Here is a 23105-nt window from a genome sequence, read left to right on the forward strand (position 1 = left end):
TTTATTCAGGTCGGAGAAGTCAATACAGGTCCGCCACTTCCCGTTGGGCTTTGGAACCAACACGGGATTAGCGACCCAAATTGGAAATTTGGCTTCACGGATAAAGCCACACTTTTTGAGCTGGGCCACTTCTTCTTCAAGGGCTTCGGCTCGGGTCGTTCCTAAACGCCTCTGCTTTTGGGATTTGGCAGGAACACTTTTATCCAGGTGGAGTGTGTGCATGATGACACTCAGGCTGATCCCTATCATGTCCTCATGCGACCATGCGAACACGTCCAGGTTCTTCTGCAGAAACGTAGTCAGCTCCGCTTTTCTCTGGTCAGAGAGGTTATTCCCAAGCTTAACCGTCCGTGATGGGTTTTGTTTATCAATGTTCACCTCCTCGAGCTCCTCAATAGCCTGGAGCTCAGATCTGTCCTTGCCTACTCGGGGGTCAATGTCCTCACTTAAGGCGAGCTTTTCCTCTTCGGAAATCTGAGGTTTTTCAATCTCAGGAGCCGCCCTGGGTCCCTGAGATTCCTCTTCGCCCTGGATGGCCATTGTCAGCTGCCCGGTTTTAGATTTTCCCTTCATAGAAATGCTGTAGCATTCCCTGGCAGCGAGCTGGTCGCCCTTGATAGTACCGACTCTTGTTGAAGTAGGGAACTTCATGGCGAGGTGTCGGATGGAAGTGATAGCCTTGAAAGCTATGAGCGTAGGTCGGCCCAAAATGGCATTGTAGGCAGCGGAGCAGTCAATGACCACGAACTCGAGTAGTTTGGATACTGTCCGAGATTCTTCTCCTAGGGTGATCACCAGCTCGATCGTCCCTATTGCTGCTGATCCCTCTCCCGAAAAGCCATATAGCATCATCGAGGTTGCCTTCAGCTCGGCGACGGTCAGACCCATCTTTTCTAAGGTGGATCGGAATAAGAGGTTCACCGAGCTCCCATTGTCCACCAACGCTCTCCTTACTTTCCGGTTGGAGAGCTGGACTGCTATGACCAAGGGATCGTTATGAGGGAATTGGACATGGCCTGCGTCTTCCTCCGTGAAAGTTATCGGTTGTTTCTCTAACCGTTGCTGTTTGGACTGACGTTGTTCCAGGACGAACTCCGCTCCGTTATGAGCCTTTAACTCATTCACATACCTCTTCTGTGCGCCTCTGCTCGTGCCAGCCAGGTGCGGCCCTCCAGAGATGGTGGATATCTCTCCCTCGACCGCGGGGGGAAGGACGTCCTGATCTACCCAAGGCCCGGGCTGATTGGCTGGGACTTCTGGAGTTGGTCGACCCGCTGGGACCCTGTTTCGTGAATATTGCGCCAGTGGGCCTGCTCGGATGAGAGTTTCGATTTCATCTTTGAGATGCCTGCAGTCGTCGGTATTGTGGCCGACGTCGTTATGGAAACGGCAGAATTTTGAAGTATCTCTCTTTCCCTTGTGGTGCTTTAATGGCTCCGGCCTCTTCCAGGGGACCCGAGCAGCGTTGGCCAGGAAAATATTTTCCCTGGACTGGGTGAGCTCGGTATATGTTGTGAACACGGGCTTGAATTTATCCACAGACTTATTCTTCTTTTGACCGTGATGGCTGTTTTCACCGTTTCCCTTTCTTTTGCCACCGCCGGGCTGGTTGTTCTGCGCGTCGCCGGGGATTGCCACCGCGATCTCCATCCCTGCCCCAACGGTCTTCTCGGGAACCTGGCTGGTCCCCGCGGCTGAAGCTTCAGCTTCTTCTAAGTTTATCCATTCTTGGGCTCTGTTAAGGAATTCGTTAACCGAGCCGACTCCCTTTCTCTGAATATCTTTCCACAGGTTTCCTCCGACCAGGATTCCGGTTCTCATGGCCATGAGCTTAGAGCTATCGTCAGCGTCCCGGGCTCGAGCAGCGATATTCGCGAATCTGCTCAAGTAGGCTTTTAGCGTCTCACCGGGCTGCTGTCTTACGTTAGCTAGGGAGTTTTCCTGGATTCGGGCGGCCTGGGAGGCGCGGAATGCCCTTTTGAAGTCAGCTGAAAAAGTCTTCCAGGAACTGATTGACTGTCTTTTACTTTGCTTGAACCACTGCTTGGCAGGTCCGGTCAGTGTGGAAGGAAAGATCAAGAAACGCAGCTCCGGGCCAATGTTATGAGCCATCATTAGGGTGTTGAACATCCCCAAATGATCCGACGGGTCCCCGTCCCCGTTGAACTTTGACAAATGGGGCATACGGAAACCAGATGGGTAGGCCGTCGCTGCTATTTTGGGGGCGAAGAGTTCCATTTCGTCGCCAGAGTCATACTCGTCTTTTTCTTTTTCTGTTAGGAGCTTTCTCATCAGCTCCTCCATCTGAGTTAGGCGCTCAAGGGTTTTGTCCTGAGATCTTGGGTTATTCCGGGGCTGTTCAACAGCTCCGAACCCGTTGTACATATTAGGTGGGTTGTTGCCCCTCCTATCTTGAGATAGGTTATTTGGGACATTCCCTCCGTTACGTACTTCGGATCGGACTCCCACTGAACGGGCCTGGCTACCATCTCTGGCTCGATCGTCTCTGTGAGAGTTGAGGCGATCTCGGAGGTCGCCTCCCTGTGTAGTCTGGTGACTTTGTGCCGAACTTAGTCGCTGACGCAGGTCTCCCCCCGAGAGATTACTCCGGTGACTACTGGTCCAGTGGCTCCTGCTGGATTGGCTTGGAGCGCGTCTTTGGCGGTTACGATCTGATCCTTCCCCTAGCACCCTGCTGCGCCAGGAAGGCCCAGCCGACGGCGGGTCTCTCCTACTACTCCCGTAGGCCGGGATGTCTCGGACGGGCTGAGGAGACAGGTATCTAATTGGAGAAGGAGGATGCCTGACTGGGGAGGCAATCCTAGTTCCGTCCGGACGGATTAAATTCGGTGGGGGCCTTTCGGCCCTGCCAGCCTGCTGGTCCAGTGCTGGGCGAGCTGGACGAGGCGCAGGACGGTCTTCGGTAACGGGCTGATGTCTTTGGCCCTCGGCGGATCTTCTTCGGGAACTTCCTCGATCTCTCCTGGTCAGCCTCGAGGAAGGTTGAGAGCTAGGGGTTGATGTCCTAACCGAACGGCTGTACTGCTGTTGTCCGGTCCTAGGCATTTCCCTGAAGTTTGCCTCTTGGTGGTGTGATGAAGGGAAAGAGTTGGCTACAGGAAGCCTATCTGAACGGCTATGTCTGGACCGATTACTCCGGCGAGACTTAGGAGCCTCACCTTGCCTCTCTCCAACGTTAACGTTGGTTGTGAGAGGGGGTAGTCGGGCCAGAATATCCTGGATTTGTCGACTAGCAGTTGCTAATTGGCTCCTCAGCTGAGCGTTCTCCATCTCCACCGTAGTATAATAACACCGATTCAGATTAGGTGGCCGGGGCGCTGAACTACCAGTGTCTTCTTGGCCCGCCAGCTGCTTTCCTGGCCTCTGCTGGACTTCAGGAATTTGCTCATCAGGGATGGCAACATGGTGGGCCTCCTGCCCATCATGCTGTTCTGTTTCATTGCCATGCCTGGATCGAGTGGTCACCATAGTTGGATGTTTGTGGTAGTACTAATCGAACATGATCTCAATGAAAGCACCAAACTGTTGACGCGGTTCTTCGCCAACATGTAATTAAGAGAAGAAGAGAAAGGGATTAGTACTGAAAGTAGAACCGTCACAGATATGAAATCTTAGAGAATGAACTAGGTGACTCAAGACACGTTTTTTAAGTGGTTCAAAGGTTAAAATCCTTCTACTCCACTAGTCAATATTATTCATATATTCTGGGTACAAAGTATATGGCTCTTCAGAGACTATTTTTTCCAACCTCTATCAACTCCCAGGGTCCCCATATTTATAGGAGAAGGCACCTGGAAGTTGGTAGGGAGGTCATCACGTGACCTTACCATTGGTCATATCAACTCTGTAACATTTATGATTAATTCCTAAACCTGACACATAAGTGTGGTCTAATCAGTATGTAAGGAGCTAATGGGCCGCACGGCCCAACCCAGCCGTGGGTGTCTGAATGCGCACGTTCCTGATGCGTGCCCGGAAAGTCAGGGAGATATCGGACACGTGATGTCAGATATAGGCACGTTTATCTTGCGTGTGTTGACTTTACAAAGGATCAAAGATCCACGAGCAGAAGCTCGCACAACGAGCTGCTTCACTGACCCAACCTTCGGCCTTAAGGACTCCTTCCCCCAGTCTTAGGCAGCATTGGCGAGTTCTTGAGGATGCCTCGAGCTAAGTGGGTACGACCTGGAAAACCAGATCTCTGACCTGGGGAAGTTTACGGACTAACCTTGATTAGTCCGAGGCTCGACCTGCTAACCAGCCCGTGGGAAAACCAGGGCGTACAAGTTTCAAATTGCATCAAATGGATGTTAAATCTGCTCTTTTGAATGACATTTTGAATGAAGAAGCTTTTGTTGAACAACCTAAAGAGTATGAAGATCCACATTTTCCAAATCATGTTTTTAAATTAAAAAAGGCTTTGTATGGTTTGAAGCAAGCCCCACGAGCATGGTATGAAAGATTGACACAATTTTTGGTGTCTCAAGGTTATCATAGAGGTGGAGTAGATAAAACACTTTTCATTAAAAGAATTAAGAAAGACATAATTATTACTCTATGTTGATGATATTTTGTTTGGTTCCACATCTAACTCTGAAGTGCAGGAATTTGTTCTTCAAATGAAGGACAAATTTGAGATGAGTATAGTGGGTGAATTAACCTGTTTTTTAGGTTTGCAGGTCAAGTAATCAGAAGATGGTACGTTCATATCTCAAAGTAAGTATGCCAAAATTTGGTAAAAAATTTTGGACTTGATACTGCGAAACATACCAAAACTCCCATGGGAACAACAGTTAAGTTAACAAAAGATGAGAATGGAGTTAAGGTAGACCCCACTTTATACCGCAATATGATTGGCAGTCTTTTGTATCTCACTGCTAGTCGTCCTTATATATGTTATAGTGTTGGGGTATGGCTAGGTGCCAAGGAAATCCCATGGAGTCACATGTGACTGCTGTAAAAAGAATTATTAGATATGTTCACAGTACTCTAGAATATGGGATTTGGTACTCTAAAGAAACAAATTCTATTCTTGTGTGTTTTAGTGATGCCGATTGGGCAAGTAATGCAGATGGCAGGAAAAGCCCAAATGGAGGGTGTTTCTATCTAGGGAACAACTTGGTGTCATGGCATAGCAAAAAACAGAATTTCATATCTCTTTCTACAACTGAGGCCGAGTACATTGCTGCTGGCAGTTGTTGTACTCAACTATTATAGATGAAACAAATGATGTCTGACTATGAGTTTGAATTGGACACTTTAACCATTTTTTGTTACAATGGCAGTGCAATAAATATTTCTAAAAATTCTGTCCAACATTCATGCACAAAACACATTGATATTAGACACCATTTCATTAGAGAGCTTGTTGAAAATAAGACATTAATCTTGGAATACATTGAAATAGACAAGCAAATTGCTTATATTTTCACTAAGTCTCTTGATTCATTTCGGTTTGATTCCCTTATGAAATCCTTGGAGGTTTTTAGTATGTAATTATTTATTGTCTCATGACCATCCCATCTGTTTATCCTGTATGTGTTTTCATAACAATTTCAAAAATTTTGTGAGTACCTTCTGTTAGATTAATTATTTTTTATATATGACATGCTAAGTTTATTGGTTTCAAAATAAAAATTTCTTCACAATTAATTTTTGGGGAAAACGCCTACTAAGTGGGCATTGAGCTTAATTAACAAATCTTCTTCAGTTTCAAGTTCATCTGTGAGAATAGAGCTACCTATGCCAATGTGTGAAAGCCAGCTTTGAGTAAGTTGAGACTATGTAATTAGACCTATGTAGAGGACACCCTGCCATTGAAAAGGGCTACCACTGGTGGAGTTTGATAGCATCTCCTTTGGGTACTACAGAAAAATGCCAAAATTTCCAACATGGGCAATGACCCTATTTTTACACTTCACAAACAAAACCTGTTCTATACGAAGAAAAAGTAAAAAAAAATGTAAGTTTCATCCTCTATGTTAATGTTTTTCCTAAAAATACTTTGTGCTCTAGAAATTTTTTTTCCAACACTCTCAAGCATGTTATATAAGTCAAATAATTTTTCTAACATTATCTGTACTCACTTAATGTTTGTATTGGTTGGTTATTGATTTTCAGGTTTCACATTTTTTATAACAGCAAAAGGAAATATTTTGGTCATTTATAAAAACAAAATATATATAAAAAAATATTGAAAATAATTTTTTTTAAGAATAAACTAATTGAATCTCGTGGGGTATATTGAATTTCAGTGCTTATTATTTTTTTTTTGGTCCAATATGATTTTGCATTATTTTTGTCATCTTTCTCTCTAAAGTTAAGGTTGTCTAATTATTAATTGTGTTATGAGTGAAGAAAAAGGACAGTTTGAAAATTTCCTTAAAAATATATATTTGTTGCCTTTTTGATTTGGTCACAATTAAGACAAAAGTTGCATTTTTTCTCTCATAGTAAAAAACGAGTAACTACCAATTTTGATATGCCTATATCCCACGTTTGGCCTCAACTCCCACGATCACTCTTCCACTCTCACACTTTACTTATTTTTTTTCGTTTCTTCTCTTGTTTTATGCTTATTTTCTCTCTCGGTTTTCTAAGAGTGCAGGAACCCATGGCTCGAACCAAGACCACTGATGCTCCTAAACTTGCTGCTGTTGCAAGTGGTTCTGTTCATTCAGCTTCGCCTCTGGTGGCTTCAGGATCTTCTCTGAAGTCCTCTGTCAAGACTAGGGCTCACAAAAAGACCTTCCTTGTGTCCACAACTTCTCTGTTAGTGCTTCCATCTCTGTCTCATGCTCCGATGGCTCTGCCCGCACCACCATTCGTCTCCTACCGAGACCCTTCCTACTGAAATCGCGCCACCTGCTTCAAATCCTAAGATCTCAAAAGTCGGGGCTGCCAAATCAAAAGCCTCTCCTGCTGCTGCACAACTTGTTTCTGGTATGTTGCTTGCTTCCCGGGCTCGCTCCAAAGCAACTGTCGCTTGTCCAATGACAGTCGTGAAGAAAGGAGGAAAATGAGGCAAGACATCTTCTCCAAAGAAATCTCCTTCAGCGAAGAAACTCAAAATCACTCCACCTGCATGTTCTTCCTCTGAGGTTGATCCTTCTGAAGACCCTTGTGGTGAAGTAGCCGATCCTTTTGAGCACTCAAGTTCTGGAAGCACCAAAAGGTCAGAATCTTCCCCAGAACTTGAAAATCTGATTGCCTCTTAAGAAAGGGTTGTTGAATCAGATGACGATTCTTATGCATTCGACACTCCATTTGAGCCCTCTGACCATGTCTCTGAACCTCTTCCTTCCGAATCCAAGGGAAAGAAGCCCATGACTTTTTCGAGTCCAATCGCTCGCAAGGTTCTAACCAAAAACATTGATTCAGGTTCATCTTTTGTTCCTCTTTCTCATCATTTTTTCTATAATGATCATGAAATGGATATAATTTATTATGCTAACCGTAAGGTTATTTGTGAAAAGAATTTTGATCTTGGTGCTCATAGGGTGTTTCGGTGTGATTGGTATTTGGTATGTTTCAAGAGAGAGAGAGTGGTTAGATTCTTTACAAGGCTATTATGGGTATGTTAATTGGGTTGTCAAGGAATTTTATGCTAACATTATTGATAATTTTCTTAATCATAATTCCTTAATGTATGGCAAAGTGTATGTTCGGGGTCATTGGTTTTCTTTTACAGTTAAAGATATTGCTAGTGCTCTAAATTTGCCAATTGGTGTCATTCCAGATACCCTTGAATTTGATAAGGACTTAGTCCTTTCGGAGCTTGTAGGACAAAAGGTATCTTGGATTCCAAGCACACCACTCTCCATTACTGATCTTACACATACCTATGTTGTGCTTAAGCATTTTGTTCTGTCCAATTGGATGCCCTCCTCTAATCCAGTTGTTGTGTCTTAAGAATTGGCATTCTTTTTGTTCAAGATTGGTTCAGGTGCACAGATAGATCCTCCTTCCTTAATTATGGACCAAATTGTTTCTCTAAGGAAGGCAAAAAAGAAGGGGTTCAACCTGTTATTTCCACAAGTCATCTCTAAGATTTTGTCATCTCACAAAGATGTCCTGATGCCAAATGAGTCTGTTGAGGTTCTTCCTTCTGGTCCCACATTTAAGCCATTTGAAGGGAAAGATCAAGCATCGAAGAAGTCCAAGTCCGTGGTGAGTCCCTCTATTTCCACTGTCACTGCTGCTGCTCCATTTGGCATTGGTCCTAAGACATCAGAAATGCTTGCTGTCAAGACTGATCTTACAATGGTACAAAATCGACTTGGAACATTGGAGGCCACTCAACAAGCAATCCTTGCTCAGCTGACGACCTTAGCCAAGGGTGTTTAGTTTCTATTTTACTTGTTTTTTTTCATTTCTATCTTGTTTTAGTTTGTCCAAAGAACATGTTCATTGTTTTTCTTTGTTTTTGATTTTCGTTACTTTGGCTCCTTGATAGAAAAAAAAGGGGAGTAGTTGGATGGTTTTTATTTTTTATTTTTTTGTGTACAACTTTGGACCCTATTTTCAGGGGAGTTGTGTGTACATGTCTTGTTAAACTTTTTCTAAAAATTTGACATGTTTCATCTTTGTTAGTATGCTTGTTTGCTGGGGGAGTTCTTAGGAACTTATATATTTTTTTTCTAGCAAAGTGTTTGCTACAAGTTTTGAGCTCATATTGCTAAAAATATATTTTGTCTAAAAAGTTGCCAAAGAGGGAGATTGTAAAATCCTATTTTGGCTAACCTTTTTAATAAATATATTTTATTATTTAATTGGTATTTTTGGAAATTGTATATTGGGTAAGTAAGTGTGATTGTGTCTTATTTTAGTAAGAATCAAATCCTTATTAAAGTGCATTTTATTCTTAGTCAAGTTTCCTAATTTGTTTATGGTAACTTGTCTATTTTAAGAAAGACTTTTTATAGGATTATTCTCTCAATATGTTGATTGATTCTAGTTTATTTAAAAAGAGGAAGCTGAGTAAGTATTGATGCCCAAGAAAGGAAATTTCGAAATGAACCTGGTTGGGTTTTAAGACCAGGTTCGTCCATTTCTTGATGGTACAAAATGTTTGTCTGTCACATCTGGAAAAATCCTGTAGTTAATAAAATGAGAAGTTATTTTGAGTAACTTCCCGATTTGGTCTGATTTGGGCCATTAACGAGATTGACTGGCTTAGGGGTTTCTAAACTCTATAAGTACTAGACCTAAGCAGCAACCATTCTCACCTCTTCACCATTCTAATATTTTATGCTTTTGAAGAGTTATTTTATTTGTAAATAGTAGTTCTTGTTATACTATCTTTTTGTTTGTTTGTGCTTTGTGTTATTTATTCTTAAACAAGTAATAAAGCTTGTGAACGTGACATACAAGTCTTCGGGAGAAGATTTTCACAAGACTTACTTCGGGAGGAAGTAAGCACTCATCAAGATCAGAAGGGATTTCGTGCTCTTGGTGATTGTCAAAATCAGATTATTAAAGTGGAGTACTTCAAGGTTGTGACAAAGTTTTAGAGGGAGTTTAAACTTGTATAAGTCAATTGCTTTTTGTATTCTTGAGACTTTACTAATTGATTTTATCTCTGGGCGTGGCCCCATGGACTAGGTTTTCTGAATCATGTAAAAAACTTCTTGTGTCACGTTACTTTAAGTTTATTTACTATCTGTTCGTATATTCCGATCTATTAGCATCTTGTCCTGATATTTCAGAATATCTATCTGATTAAACAATTGTTTAACAGTTCCACATTAATTAAATTCAGTTGGTAATCATAAAAAAAATAGAATTTCACATATGTTTAACAAATCTCTTTGGGCAAAGCAAGCTTGGCGCATCTACAACAACCTTTGCTTTTCTTGTAGCCAGAGTCATGAAAGGGTTTTATTCTATTTCTTATATATATATATATATATATATATATATATATTCAACCTTAAATGATTAGCTGCTATTTATGGCGTAGCACTTTGTAGGGAAGTGAGTTTTTCTTGGTCCATTATAGATGGTCCAAATATCTCCATTTATTATGAGAAATGGATCCCTAAGAAGAATGCTACCTTGGCTACTTCAGCTTGGGTTTTGAATCCAAGGTCTATTGTGAGCTTACTTTTGTAGGGAAGTGAGTTTTTCTTGAGTGGTGGTTGCCGGTCCATTATAGATGGTTCAAATATCTCCATTTATTATGAGAAATGGATCCCTAAGAAGAATGCTACCTTGGCTACTTCAGCTTGGGTTTTGAATCCAAGGTCTATTGTGAGCTTACTTAAGGATCAAAAAATGGAGCTTAGAATGAGAAATTGATTCACCAAACATTTTCAAATAGTGAAGCTGCAACTATTCTTTCCTTCCTTTGGTCTTTTTTAGGCGAGGCATGATAGATGTGGCATTATAAAGAATAATCATGGAACTACATAGTGAAGAGCGAATATTGGGTGGCATTTTGTGAAGCTTCATTAGACTAAGCCTCTCCTTTTGCTCGGTCCATCTTTGTGGTGGAAATCTCTTTGGGCACTCAAATATTCTGCCAAAGGTAAAGTCTTTTCTTTGGAAAGCTTCTCTTAATTGGATCTCACTAAGGTAAATTTGTACAAACATGGGATGAATATTGATCCCACTTGCCTAGACTCCGCTTCACAGTGGCTCTATTAAGGTAAATGAGGCTTAGGATGGTGATCCCTGATGAAGCTGGTAGTGTGTTTGGTTCCCCAACGTTGCCTATGCATGCATGCTTCAATCCTCATGTCGCAAAGGCGTTAACAGTCGCTCAAGAAGCTCTTCTTTGTAAAAGGTTGAACTACTCTTCTATCATCGTTGAGATTGATTATTTGCGTGTGTGTCAAACTTTTGATAGTCACCAAGCTATAATAATTATTCTTCCTTTGGAATGAGTATGAATGATGTTTATCAAGTTTGCAATTTTGCTTATTTCTGTCAAACACTATTCTTTGGAATAGTTATAAATGATGTTTATCAAGTTTGTAATTTCGCTTGTTTCTATCAAATATTGTCAAGGTTAGCTAATGTTGTTGCTTACTCTTTACTTAAGTTAGCTTTGTCTTTGGAAGAGTTTAAAGTATGGTAGCTAACATTGATTTTAAGGATGAATTCAATAGACGAATAATGATATGCATAACAAAATTATATAAACATATGTTAGAAGGAAAAAAATATAACCTAAAAATTTCATTGTCTCTCTCTACCGCTGCTCTTCCTACAATCAGCCATTCATCAACTACTCCTATTTTCCAAATCACCGTCAGCCACCACTGTCTGAGTCACATGCTTATTTCTTTATTTGATCTCTTGAAAATACTTAATCACTTGGATTATTAATCAAAATTATATATATATATATATGTATAATATGGTAGCAAATATGTGTTCTGAAACATTTGAGTTGGCCTAGTTTTAAACATGTGGCAAAGTGGAATGTCACTGAGACTTATTCATACACAAAAACTATGCATTCAATTTTAAAGGTCTATAAATAATAAGGTTGTCAAAAGTTTTGAATGAATTTTGTCAGTTCAGTATGTAGTTGAGGAAAACTTCACCAAATAAAAGAATGTGAGGAGAAAGCATGGATTGAGAAAAGTGAGGGGATTGGATGAGGGTAATTTATGTGTAAAGTTTAGAGATGGGGATAGTAAAGTTGGTAATGTGAACTGTAAGGATGTAAACGGGGCGGGGTCAGGGGTGACTTCCTCGTCCTCACCCCATCTCGGGGTCGGGGTCCCATCGAGTAACCATTTAATAAAAATGTTTAATTTTTTTTCTTTCTAAAATTGATAAAATAAATTAAAATAAGTAATACTTTTTCATATAAAATAATTTAAAAATAATAAATTATACCATTAATAAATATATATTTTTATATAAATTATTATATTATATATTTTTAAAAATATTTATATTAAAACTATAAATTACAATGTAAACGGGGCGGATTTGGGACGAGGGTTATGTTCCCTGCCTCCGCCCCATTAGGGGCGGGTCCCCACGAGGACCCTACCCCGCGGGTTAAATTGACATTCCTAGTGAACTGAGGTAATTCTGTGTTTGTGATAAAAATTGATGGCCGCATGGTAGTTGTGACGACGATGGCATGTGACGACGATGGCAGTAGACAGCGATGGACGATAGTGGGAAGGTTGATGGGAGTTGATGAACAACCGATTATAGGAAGATGGATGGTAGGGAGAGGCAATGGATTTTTTTAGAGAATATAACCATTTGATATCCTGTATTTTATCAAAATACAAATTTGGTAATCTATATTTTCAATAATGCTCTAATTTGAAATTGTACATATTTTGTACCCTGAAATCAAATTTAAACAATAATTTTTTTTCAATATGATTAAATTGCCATCAATTATATATAATTAAATTTGAATTTGTAATTTATATAATTAATGACAATTTTGTCGTATTGATATAAATTTATTGATAAAATTTAAGTCAGGAGTACCAAATATGTACGATTTCAAATTATAGAGTACTAGATGAGTACAAGATATCAAATAAGTATTTACATTTTTACTTTTAACTTATGTTATGATCTTTGTCAAAAAAAAAAAAAAAAAAACTTATGCTATGATCTTAGCCCTTAGGTTTGGTTTGATCTAAGCATCTAAATTTAGTGCATGTATTGGTTGGCCTGAATGAAGTTTGTAATGGAGTGAAAGTTAAAATTCCAATATTTGCTTTGTTTTTGAAACCTTTGTAATGCTTTACATTGTAATCTCCATTACACTACTTGTATGAATAACAATTCCCTAAATATAGCTACGTAAACACAATTCCATTACAAAATGGTACAGTAAAATAAAAGTAAAATGAATCAAATACCCTTTTTTTTTAAAAACAAAATTAAAACATGTCTATTTATTTCTTTACTACTACAAACTCATGCCTAATTATTCATATATTATTATTATTATTAGTCATAATACAAATAATTTTATTTATTTAAGACTCATTTTTTTTGTTAATACATTTAAATGAAAATTTTAAATGGGACATTATTTTTAGTCTATAATAATTTTTAATAATAAAATGATAATTCAAAATATTTAAAATAATTTGTTATGTATTATCATATATTTTTTAAAAACATTTACTTAAAGTTTGATTATTTTAGAAATATAAACAAAAAAAATTAAAGTAAGAATATTTTTATCAATAGACTACTTATTTTATTTCATTCAAATACCAAACTAAATAAAAAAAATTATAATTTCAATGTTCATTACATAAATAAACCAAAGATCTTAATACCATTCACATTATTATTTTTATTATATTTCATTACTGTTCTCGTTACCATTTTGATTTCATTAAGTGAACCAAACATCAAGAAAGGCACGAAAGCTGGTAAAAAAATAAAAAAACTCAAAAATAAATAAATAAATTATATATAAATATAAAATGGGAAGGCACGAAAAGAAAATAAACACCACCCGAAAGTGATATCGAAGCATTTCAGTGGAAGCATAGCAACTTTCCGCCGCCGCATGGGCCGGAGATTTTCGCCGTTGCCGGACTAGTAGGTTACATCTATATATTAACTAAGTCGGTGGATCTTTTTGGATTGCATTTATATATTTTTTTACAAACATTATAGAATTGGTCAGTGCTTGAACAGTTGTAGAATTAGGGTTAGCCAAAATCCTTCATTTTGCTTTTGGTGTGATTGAAACAAGATAATCTTTTTTGTTTTGCTTGTTCTTCTTCAATGGCTATCTTGGACGAGGGTCTGAAGAAGCTTGAGTATTTGTCCCTGGTCTCCAAGGTCTGCTCGGAGCTTGAGACTCACTTAGGGTTTGGGGACAAAGTTCTTGCTGAGTTTATTACCGAGTTGGGTCGAAATTGCGAAACTGTGGATGAATTTGATGCCAAATTGAAGGAAAATGGTGCCGAAATGCCAGATTATTTTGTCCGTACGCTGCTAACTATCATTCACGCAATTCTTCCTCCGAAGTCCAACTCTGATAAGGGTTCGAAGGAAGATAATGGTTCTGATGGTAATAAGGGCAAGTTTCAAGCCTTGGCCATAGCTGATGACAGGGATAGAGTGAAAGAGCTTCAGAAGGAGATTGAAATGGAAGCCCGAGAGAGGCATAGAGGAGAACATGGTGAGGAGCAAGATGAAGATAGACGCAGAGGTAGAGATCGAGATCGTGATAGAGATAGAGATAAATATAGAGGCAGAGATCGTGATCATCATCGAGATAAGGACAGAGACAACAGAGATAGACGCAGGGATAAATACAACGGGGATGGAAGGGGTAGGGACAAGGATGATGATGATGGTGATGATAGAGGAAGGCATAGAGATTGTCACGACAAGCATAGAAGAGATGGTTATGAAGATAATGCAGAGTTTAGGGAGCGTGGTGATGATAGGCGAGGCAGTAAGGATTCAAGGAATAGGCAGTTCCAATCTGATGAGCCGGAGCTTTATAAGGTTTATAAGGGAAGGGTGTCAAGAGTGATGGAAACTGGGTTCTTTGTTCAATTGAGTGACTTGAGGGGTAAGGAGGGTTTGGTCCATGTTTCACAGATTGCAAGTAGGCGAATTGCTAATGCCAAGGAAGTTGTGAAGAGGGATCAAGAGGTATATGTGAAAGTGATTTCGATTTCAGGTCAAAAGTTGAGCCTTTCAATGAGGGATGTTGATCAGGATACAGGGAAGGATTTGCTCCCCTTGAAGAAGAGCCTGGAGGATGATGCTTTTAGAGCAAATCCGTCAGGGTCTAAGGAGGGGGCCGTGACTAGGACTGGTCTTTCTGGGATTAGGATTGTGGAAGAGAATGATATTGTAACAACTCGTCGACCATTAAAGAGAATGAGCTCTCCAGAGAAATGGGAAGCTAAGCAGTTGATAGCCTCTGGTGTTTTGGGTGTTAGCGAGTATCCTATGTACGATGAGGAAGGAGGAGATGGAATGCTATATCAAGAAGAGGGTGGGGAGGAAGAGCTTGAGATTGAGTTGAATGAGGATGAACCAGAATTTTTGCAAGGACAAAGTAGGTATTCTGTTGATATGTCACCTGTGAAAATTTTTAAGAATCCAGAAGGATCATTGAGTCGGGCAGCTGCACTTCAGTCTGCACTTATTAAGGAGCGTAGAGAAGTAAGGGAGCAGCAGCAACGAACTATGCTGGATTCCATTCCCAAGGATCTGAATCGTCCGTGGGAAGATCCAATGCCAGAGACTGGTGAAAGGCATCTTGCTCAAGAGCTTCGGGGTGTTGGCTTGTCAGCCTATGATATGCCTGAGTGGAAGAAGGATGCTTTTGGTAAAACCATCAGTTTTGGGCAGAGATCAAAACTCTCAATTCAGGAGCAAAGGCAAAGCCTTCCAATCTACAAGCTAAAAAAAGAACTGGTTCAGGCAGTTCATGATAATCAAGTTTTGGTTGTCATTGGTGAGACTGGCTCTGGCAAAACAACTCAGGTTACACAATATCTTGCTGAAGCTGGTTACACAACTAGGGGTAAAATTGGGTGCACTCAACCCCGTAGGGTAGCTGCCATGTCTGTGGCCAAAAGGGTAGCTGAAGAGTTTGGTTGTAGGTTGGGTGAGGAAGTTGGGTATGCAATTCGTTTCGAGGATTGTACTGGACCAGAGACAGTCATCAAGTACATGACTGATGGTATGCTTCTAAGGGAGATTTTGATCGACGAGAATCTTTCTCAGTACTCTGTGATCATGCTTGATGAAGCTCACGAGAGGACAATTCATACTGATGTTCTCTTTGGATTACTAAAACAACTTGTGCAGCGGAGGCCAGACCTTCGTTTGATTGTCACCTCTGCCACTTTGGATGCTGAGAAATTTTCAGGATATTTCTTTAACTGTAACATCTTCACCATCCCTGGTCGAACTTTTCCTGTTGAGATACTCTACACCAAACAACCAGAGAGTGATTACCTAGATGCTTCTCTTATCACAGTGTTACAAATCCACTTGACGGAACCCGAAGGTGATATTCTTCTCTTTTTGACTGGACAAGAGGAGATTGACTTTGCCTGCCAGTCTCTTTATGAGAGAATGAAAGGTTTAGGTAAAAATGTTCCAGAATTGATTATTCTACCTGTGTATAGTGCCCTTCCTAGTGAAATGCAATCAAGGATATTTGATCCTGCTCCTCCTGGGAAGAGGAAAGTGGTTGTTGCTACTAACATTGCTGAGGCATCATTGACTATTGATGGTATATACTATGTTATTGATCCTGGATTTGCAAAGCAAAATGTGTACAATCCAAAGCAAGGGTTAGACTCACTGATCATAACACCGATTTCACAAGCATCAGCCAAGCAACGAGCTGGCCGTGCTGGTCGTACAGGCCCTGGAAAATGTTACCGCCTTTACACTGAAAGTGCATACCGTAATGAGATGTCTCCTACTTCAATTCCTGAAATTCAGAGGATAAATCTTGGATCAACTACACTTAATATGAAAGCAATGGGTATAAATGATCTTTTATCTTTTGATTTTATGGACCCCCCTGCGCCCCAAGCTCTCATTTCTGCCATGGAGCAGTTGTACAGTTTAGGAGCACTGGATGAAGAGGGGCTTCTTACTAAATTGGGAAGGAAAATGGCTGAGTTTCCTCTTGAGCCACCATTATCTAAGATGTTATTGGCCAGTGTGGACCTTGGATGTAGTGATGAGATCTTGACTATCATTGCTATGATTCAGACAGGAAACATCTTTTATAGGCCTCGTGAAAAACAAGCCCAAGCAGATCAGAAGAGGGCCAAGTTTTTCCAACCAGAAGGAGATCACCTGACCTTACTTGCCGTCTATGAGGCTTGGAAAGCTAAGAACTTTTCTGGGCCATGGTGTTTTGAGAATTTTGTTCAGTCTCGTTCCTTGAGGAGAGCACAGGATGTCAGAAAACAACTCCTTACCATCATGGACAAGTAAGATAATCAATTCTTAATCTTTTTGTTTATGTAAAGAATAACATCACTATTTTTTTTAGACTGTGTTTTCATGTTATTTTACCCATCAACCTTGCACATTGTTTGCTCTGCATAACTGAAAGAAATGGCATATATTAGGCTGCTAGTGTAAGTACGATGATTTATATGTTTGATGCTTGAGTGATGAGTTTATTACTAAAAATGGAATAGGTGTGGCAAAAATTGTGCCTTTTTTTCAATCGAAGTAACCGTTCCATTTACTTTCATTCACTGATGGAGAATACCACTAAGGAATTATGTTTGTTTTTTTTTTGGTGCTCACCTGCCATATTTATCCCATATTGGTGGTTTGAAGGTTCTTTTTCTTAGGTTTTAACCTTTCAAGTCAAATCATTTTGCAGAAATTCTACCATTAATTCTGTTTGTATCTTATAAAGAAGTATTTTTTGTTCGTAGCAGTGCCACTTGCTGTATTGCCTTGATCATCATATTTTTATGATATGAAAACTAAATTACTGATTCTTGATTTCAGGTATAAATTGGACGTTGTGAGTGCAGGAAAGAATTTCACAAAAATCAGAAAAGCAATTACAGCAGGATTTTTCTTCCATGCGGGTAGAAAGGATCCACAGGAGGGTTACAGAACTCTGGTTGAGAATCAGCCTGTGTATATCCACCCGAGCAGCGCTCTTTTTCAGCGACAACCGGATTGGGTCATTTACCATGAGCTTGTTATGACTACAAAAGAGTACATGCGTGAGGTCACAGTTATAGACCCAAAATGGCTAGTTGAATTGGCTCCAAGATTCTTCAAAGTAGCCGATCCTACAAAGATGAGTAAGCGCAAACGCCAAGAACGTATTGAACCACTCTACGATAGATACCACGAGCCTAACTCATGGCGATTAAGTAAAAGGCGCGCTTGATTCTTGTTTCATATGCTAACTGTTCACCTATCACCTTGTTTCTTTCTTTCTTTCTTATTTGCTTTTGATAATTGTGAACTTGCCCATTGAAGCTGGATGTATGAGATTTGGGTTTAATAGCAAATACCGAGTAATAGAAAGAGTAAGCATTATTTGCATAGGTAGTTTTACTTGTAATATGCTATCAGTGCTGACTGTCAAAAAAATTCTTGTAAATGTAAATAACCCACTATTTTCATGAGGTTGTTTACTAGTTTTGATTTTTGATTTTATTTTTTATAATTAGAATCCTCGTGGTGGTTATTTTTTTCTTTCTCTAAACTAATTTAGTGCTCAGTGCTCAATCAATAGAAGTGACTCCACTCTGTTGTGAACATGATATATTTTACGCAAGCCAAAGCTGTCAAAAGGATTAATTTTTCACTTACAGATCATATTTGTATTATTCACTTAATCGGTTATTAAATTCAAAAGTCTTGTTGTAGCTTTTTTGTTTGTTTTTTAATTTGTCTTTTTAAGTCAATTTATTATAGTCCTTTATGAGGTTTCTAATAGCAAAATTTCTAGAACTTTGGCAGATTTAAATGTAGGGTTTATATTTGACTCTAATGGGGTCTCATAGGTTGAACATGTCCTGACTTTTACTTAAAGGGATCATAGAGTAGCATAGCATAGCTTGTCTTTATATATATGTAGGACTAGGCTAGGCCAGGATTCTATTCTAGGTGATTTGAACTTGTCTGCCACATTTGAATTTTGATTGAGAAAGTCACATAAAATATGAGAACTTTTTTTTTTTTTTTTAACTTTTGATAAATATTTTTTTTCTCAAAAGTTTCGTATGACATAATTTATTTGTTTATATTTTTATAGGATTTTTCTTCAAAATATACCATATACTTATATAAAACTTCAATATTTATTTTTTTATTTACTTTTAGGGATATTTTTATTATTATATTTTTTTAATTATATTTAAATTAATAATATATATACAATTAATTGTATACATAAAACTATATAATTTCTTCTGTATACATATATTATTTATATATATATACATATATAAGATTATAAACAAGTATACATTTCTATATATATAAGATATTTTTATGGTATGCACTGATAGTTTTTGGTTTGTGAATGGTTTTTGGCGTGATTTTTTTTATAGTCGTGTTTATTGTAATTATTTAGAGCATCCTGTAATTTTTCTAGAAATTTCGAATAATTTACAGTGTCGAAAACTAGGTTCAAATGAGTTGTTACTTGCGTGATTAATTTTGTTTTATGCAAGTGGAAAACAACCCATTTGAATATAGTTTTCGGCAATGTAAATTATTTGGAATTTTCTGAAAATTTTCAGGATGCTCTAAATATCTACAATATACACGATCATAAAAAAAAAAATCGCGCCAAAAACTATTCACGAGCCGAGAAACACAAAAGGCATGCATCGATGCATACCTTTTTAGGTATGCACCATAGAATTATCTTATATATATGGATAGATTATTATTATTATTATATTGCTTTTAGACCATCTCCAATGCAAGATATAAATTTTGTGCCAAATTTATCACAAAAAATGAGTTAATGCTATATTTCACCAAATATTTGCAAATATACTCTAGTGCACAAGATGCAAATTAATACAAAAAAAAAAAAACAATAATTCATTTAATATTTATTGAAAACATACAAAAATTATTATTTTTTAGAATAAATGGCGGCTAAAATACTCAATGTTTTCAAAATATTTCACTTTTATACCCAATCTTTTTTTTTACGGTAAATATACTCAATGTCTTCAAAATATTGCACTTTTATACCCAAATTTTCTTTTTTGATAGTAAATGTACTCAATGTTTTTAAAATGTTGCACTTTTATACATTTTTTTATTATTATTTTGATAAATAATAAGAAAGTGAAGGGAAAATATAGGATTTTAATTATTTTTAAAATTTTAAACTACATTCTCTTTCTTATTCTTTCTCAAAATAACTATTTTAAATTAAACATTAATAAATGTGTTTATTAAAATTGTTTACCCAAAAAATATTTGCTTGATGACATGGCACGATCATGACGCATGTGGATAGCACGTGACTGTTCAATGATGACAGTCGGGTCGACCAACGACCAGGAAACAGTAAGACGCTTGATGGGCACAAAATATATGCTAAACAATAAGGAAGAAGATGTGCTGACATATGCGACCAGGTCTGATCGTAGGAATGAAGCCAGAATTCAAACACAGTTATAAGTCGGATATTTCAAAGATATTTGACCCTCTTATGTGTAACTATTATTATTTTTGTTATTATTCAAATATGTTTGTAACAAAGATTGAACACGGCCCATCGACCCATATGAACATCCTTGAGCCTATAAATAAGACTCATGGGATTCATTTAGAAATGGGGGATAATTTATATTCACGGAGAACAAGTGCTTTTATACACGACTTTTGTATTCCACTTTGGAGCTTGTGAAACTTAGTGAACCCTAGTTTGCTAATCACAAGTTTCAAAGTTTACACCAATAAAATCACTAACTGGACGTAGGTTATTACCAATCTCTGGGGCCAAACCACTATAAGATCTTTGTGTCATTTAGTTCTTGCATTCAGCTTATTAATTCTTATCGTTTTTAGAGACTTCGTGTCGTTGGCTAAATCACCAGTCAACATTTTAGTGCTTTCATTGAGAGCTGAACTCAAGAACTTCAGGATAAAAAATGGCCAAAACCTGCGAGTTAGATGGGGTAGACATCTGAAAGTATGCCAAAATCAACCTCCTCCACAAGATGTAGTGGAGGACGAGCCACAAGTGGAACTGGAAGAGGAAGAGATGGATGTTGAAACCTTGCGAACAACTTTAATAGTATTGTAAGAGGAATTAGCTACTCTGAAAGCTAATCAAGAGAATGTGGCTGAAACGATGGTGCTGCAGCAAATGGAGATTGACTGGCAGCGCCGAGAGTTGAATGAGCGACAGGCTGACATGGATCACCGACAGAGAGACACCACGACAACTTTAGAAGTAGCCATTCAGTTGGCTCGAGGACAACCTGTACCAACCTCTCAACCAGATCAGCCACCGAGCTCTCACCCTCACCAAAATCCGCAGTCAAACCATCCCCAGTATCATCACAATCCACCACACCTAAGGAGTCCGCAAAGACCAGAGCAACCTCCCACTGCTCGGCAGGAAAGACCAACCAAGAATCCTGACAGAAACAACAAGCAGCAACCACCTTCTTGCTCTGGTCGGGATAACGTCCAACAACACAGGCAAAATAGGGACGAGCAGCATCCCAAAATCCCTTAAACGCCAAATAGTTGGGGAGCAACCTTCCTGGAAAAGGACAACGTCCCTCGGAAAGCAGAAGGCAGGTGGACTCAGGCTCTGCGGTCCGAGGTCCTCTCACGACATAGTAATGTCAGAGGACCTAACGACCAATGCAGGCCCCACCTGTTTATCGAGATGGACCAGGAAGAAGAGAGGGGAACAATGCATACAACAGGTCGCACACTCATAGGTCGCAATCTAGAGATGGCCATGACTACAATGAGGCAGACTCTGGTAGGAGGAACAATGGTTGGCAGCAGGAGGAAAGAGACGGATAGCAAAATCCTTCGCCAATGGAGAACCGAACGACGAGCCAAAATGCTGGGGGATAGCCTAAACAACCCAATGTCTTTGACCGACTAGGTGCAATCGAGCAGAGACGTAGGGATGAAGATCTAAGGGATGTACTCAATAACTGAAGGGAAAGACATGACGAGTACTTCCCCCTGACCCTAGCTGCTCCAGCAATACCAGATGTTGTACAGGCTCAGATGGATGCCTTGAATCAGCTCGTGCAGCAGCTAGTCAGGAATAATATGTCCCACATAGAGTATGATCGAAGAAAGGGCACCCTATTCGTTAATAGAATTGCTGTGGCAGAAATCCCGAGCAAATTCAAAATGCCAGCTCTACCCAACTTCACGGGAGGAGAAAATCCAATTTCTCAGGTGAACAAGTTTGATATATAAATGGACATCCAGAAGGTGTTCGAAGATGCTCGGTGCAGGATTTTTCCTGCCACTTTGTCTGAATCTGCTCAGGAATGGTATTTCAAGTTCCCTTCGGCTGGTATAGTTTCCTGGGAGATGTTCGTGAAGGAGTTTTATGGACAGTTTTATGCTAGTCGAATACATCCAATATAGGCTAATCAGTTGGTCGACATTCGACAGAAGGAAGGAGAAACTCTCAAGGAATATATAAAGTGGTTTATGCAAGTGACTACTCGGACTAAAACTGTTGGAGACAAGGGAAAGATGATGGCAATCACAGCTGGAGTGCAACGCCATTCTCCCCTCTAGAGTAGTCTGCGGAAGAATGGAGTCAAAAGCACTCAAGAATTTTTGGATCGAGCAGTTAAATATATCAAACTCGAGGAGGTCATTGCCAATGAAGGTAAGTCCCCAAAGGCTGACCAGGATAAGAAAGAAGACCCGACCAAAGTCGCTAGTGGGTTTGGTAAACCCAACAGCAACGGCAAAATTAACATTAAGAATGGGGGAAAAGGACTTACACTGAACTAGTGACGTTTGATAGCAAGTGCCCCAAAAAAATAGATACGAACCAAGGTTCACCAATTTTACTGCCCTGGTCGATAGCCGAGCTGAAGTGTATTAGGGCAGTCATACCATAGTTCCTTTTAGTCGACCAGCCCTGATCAGGAAAGACATACCCAAAAGGGATACGACCGAGCTTTGTCATTTTCACAACGAATATGGCCATGATACCAGCGAGTGTAACCAACTCAAGGACGAGATCGAGTTCCTTATTTGATAAGGACATCTGAGGAGATATGTATGAGCAGGAGGAAGTTCTCAGCAGGAGGCTCACGGAGGCAACAAGCAGGCACTTGTACGCCAACTGTAATGACCCAAATTTCTTAATAAGGCTTAGGACCTTGATTAGGAGGTCGGGAGGGCCATAATTGATTTATGATGCCATTTAATGATTATATGCATGATTATGTGAGTTATATTATTATATGATGATAAATGCATGCATATAGGTCCACTTTTCATTATAAGGGCATTTTGGTAATTTGGCCTGTTGAGGACATATTTGTATATTTCAGGCATGTTGGTGAATTATGAATGAGGCCACATTATAATGTGGATTTTTTTTGAGCTATTTGGCATGAGACGATCTTTGAATGTAA

At 39.2% G+C, this 23105-nt stretch overlaps 1 protein-coding gene across 1 annotated transcript; it reads left to right on the forward strand.

The window, feature by feature from the left end:
• Positions 1-13457: 13457 nt before the first annotated feature.
• LOC133822547 (probable pre-mRNA-splicing factor ATP-dependent RNA helicase DEAH5) lies at positions 13458-18188 on the forward strand. Its single transcript, XM_062254916.1, has 2 exons — positions 13458-16952; positions 17488-18188. The coding sequence occupies exons 1-2, from the start codon at positions 13756-13758 to the stop codon at positions 17879-17881; spliced, it is 3591 nt and encodes a 1196-aa protein (XP_062110900.1). The 5' UTR covers positions 13458-13755; the 3' UTR covers positions 17882-18188.
• The last annotated feature ends 4917 nt before the right edge of the window (positions 18189-23105 follow it).

Source organism: Humulus lupulus, chromosome 3, assembly GCF_963169125.1.
Source record: "Humulus lupulus chromosome 3, drHumLupu1.1, whole genome shotgun sequence".
NCBI lineage: Eukaryota > Viridiplantae > Streptophyta > Magnoliopsida > Rosales > Cannabaceae > Humulus > Humulus lupulus.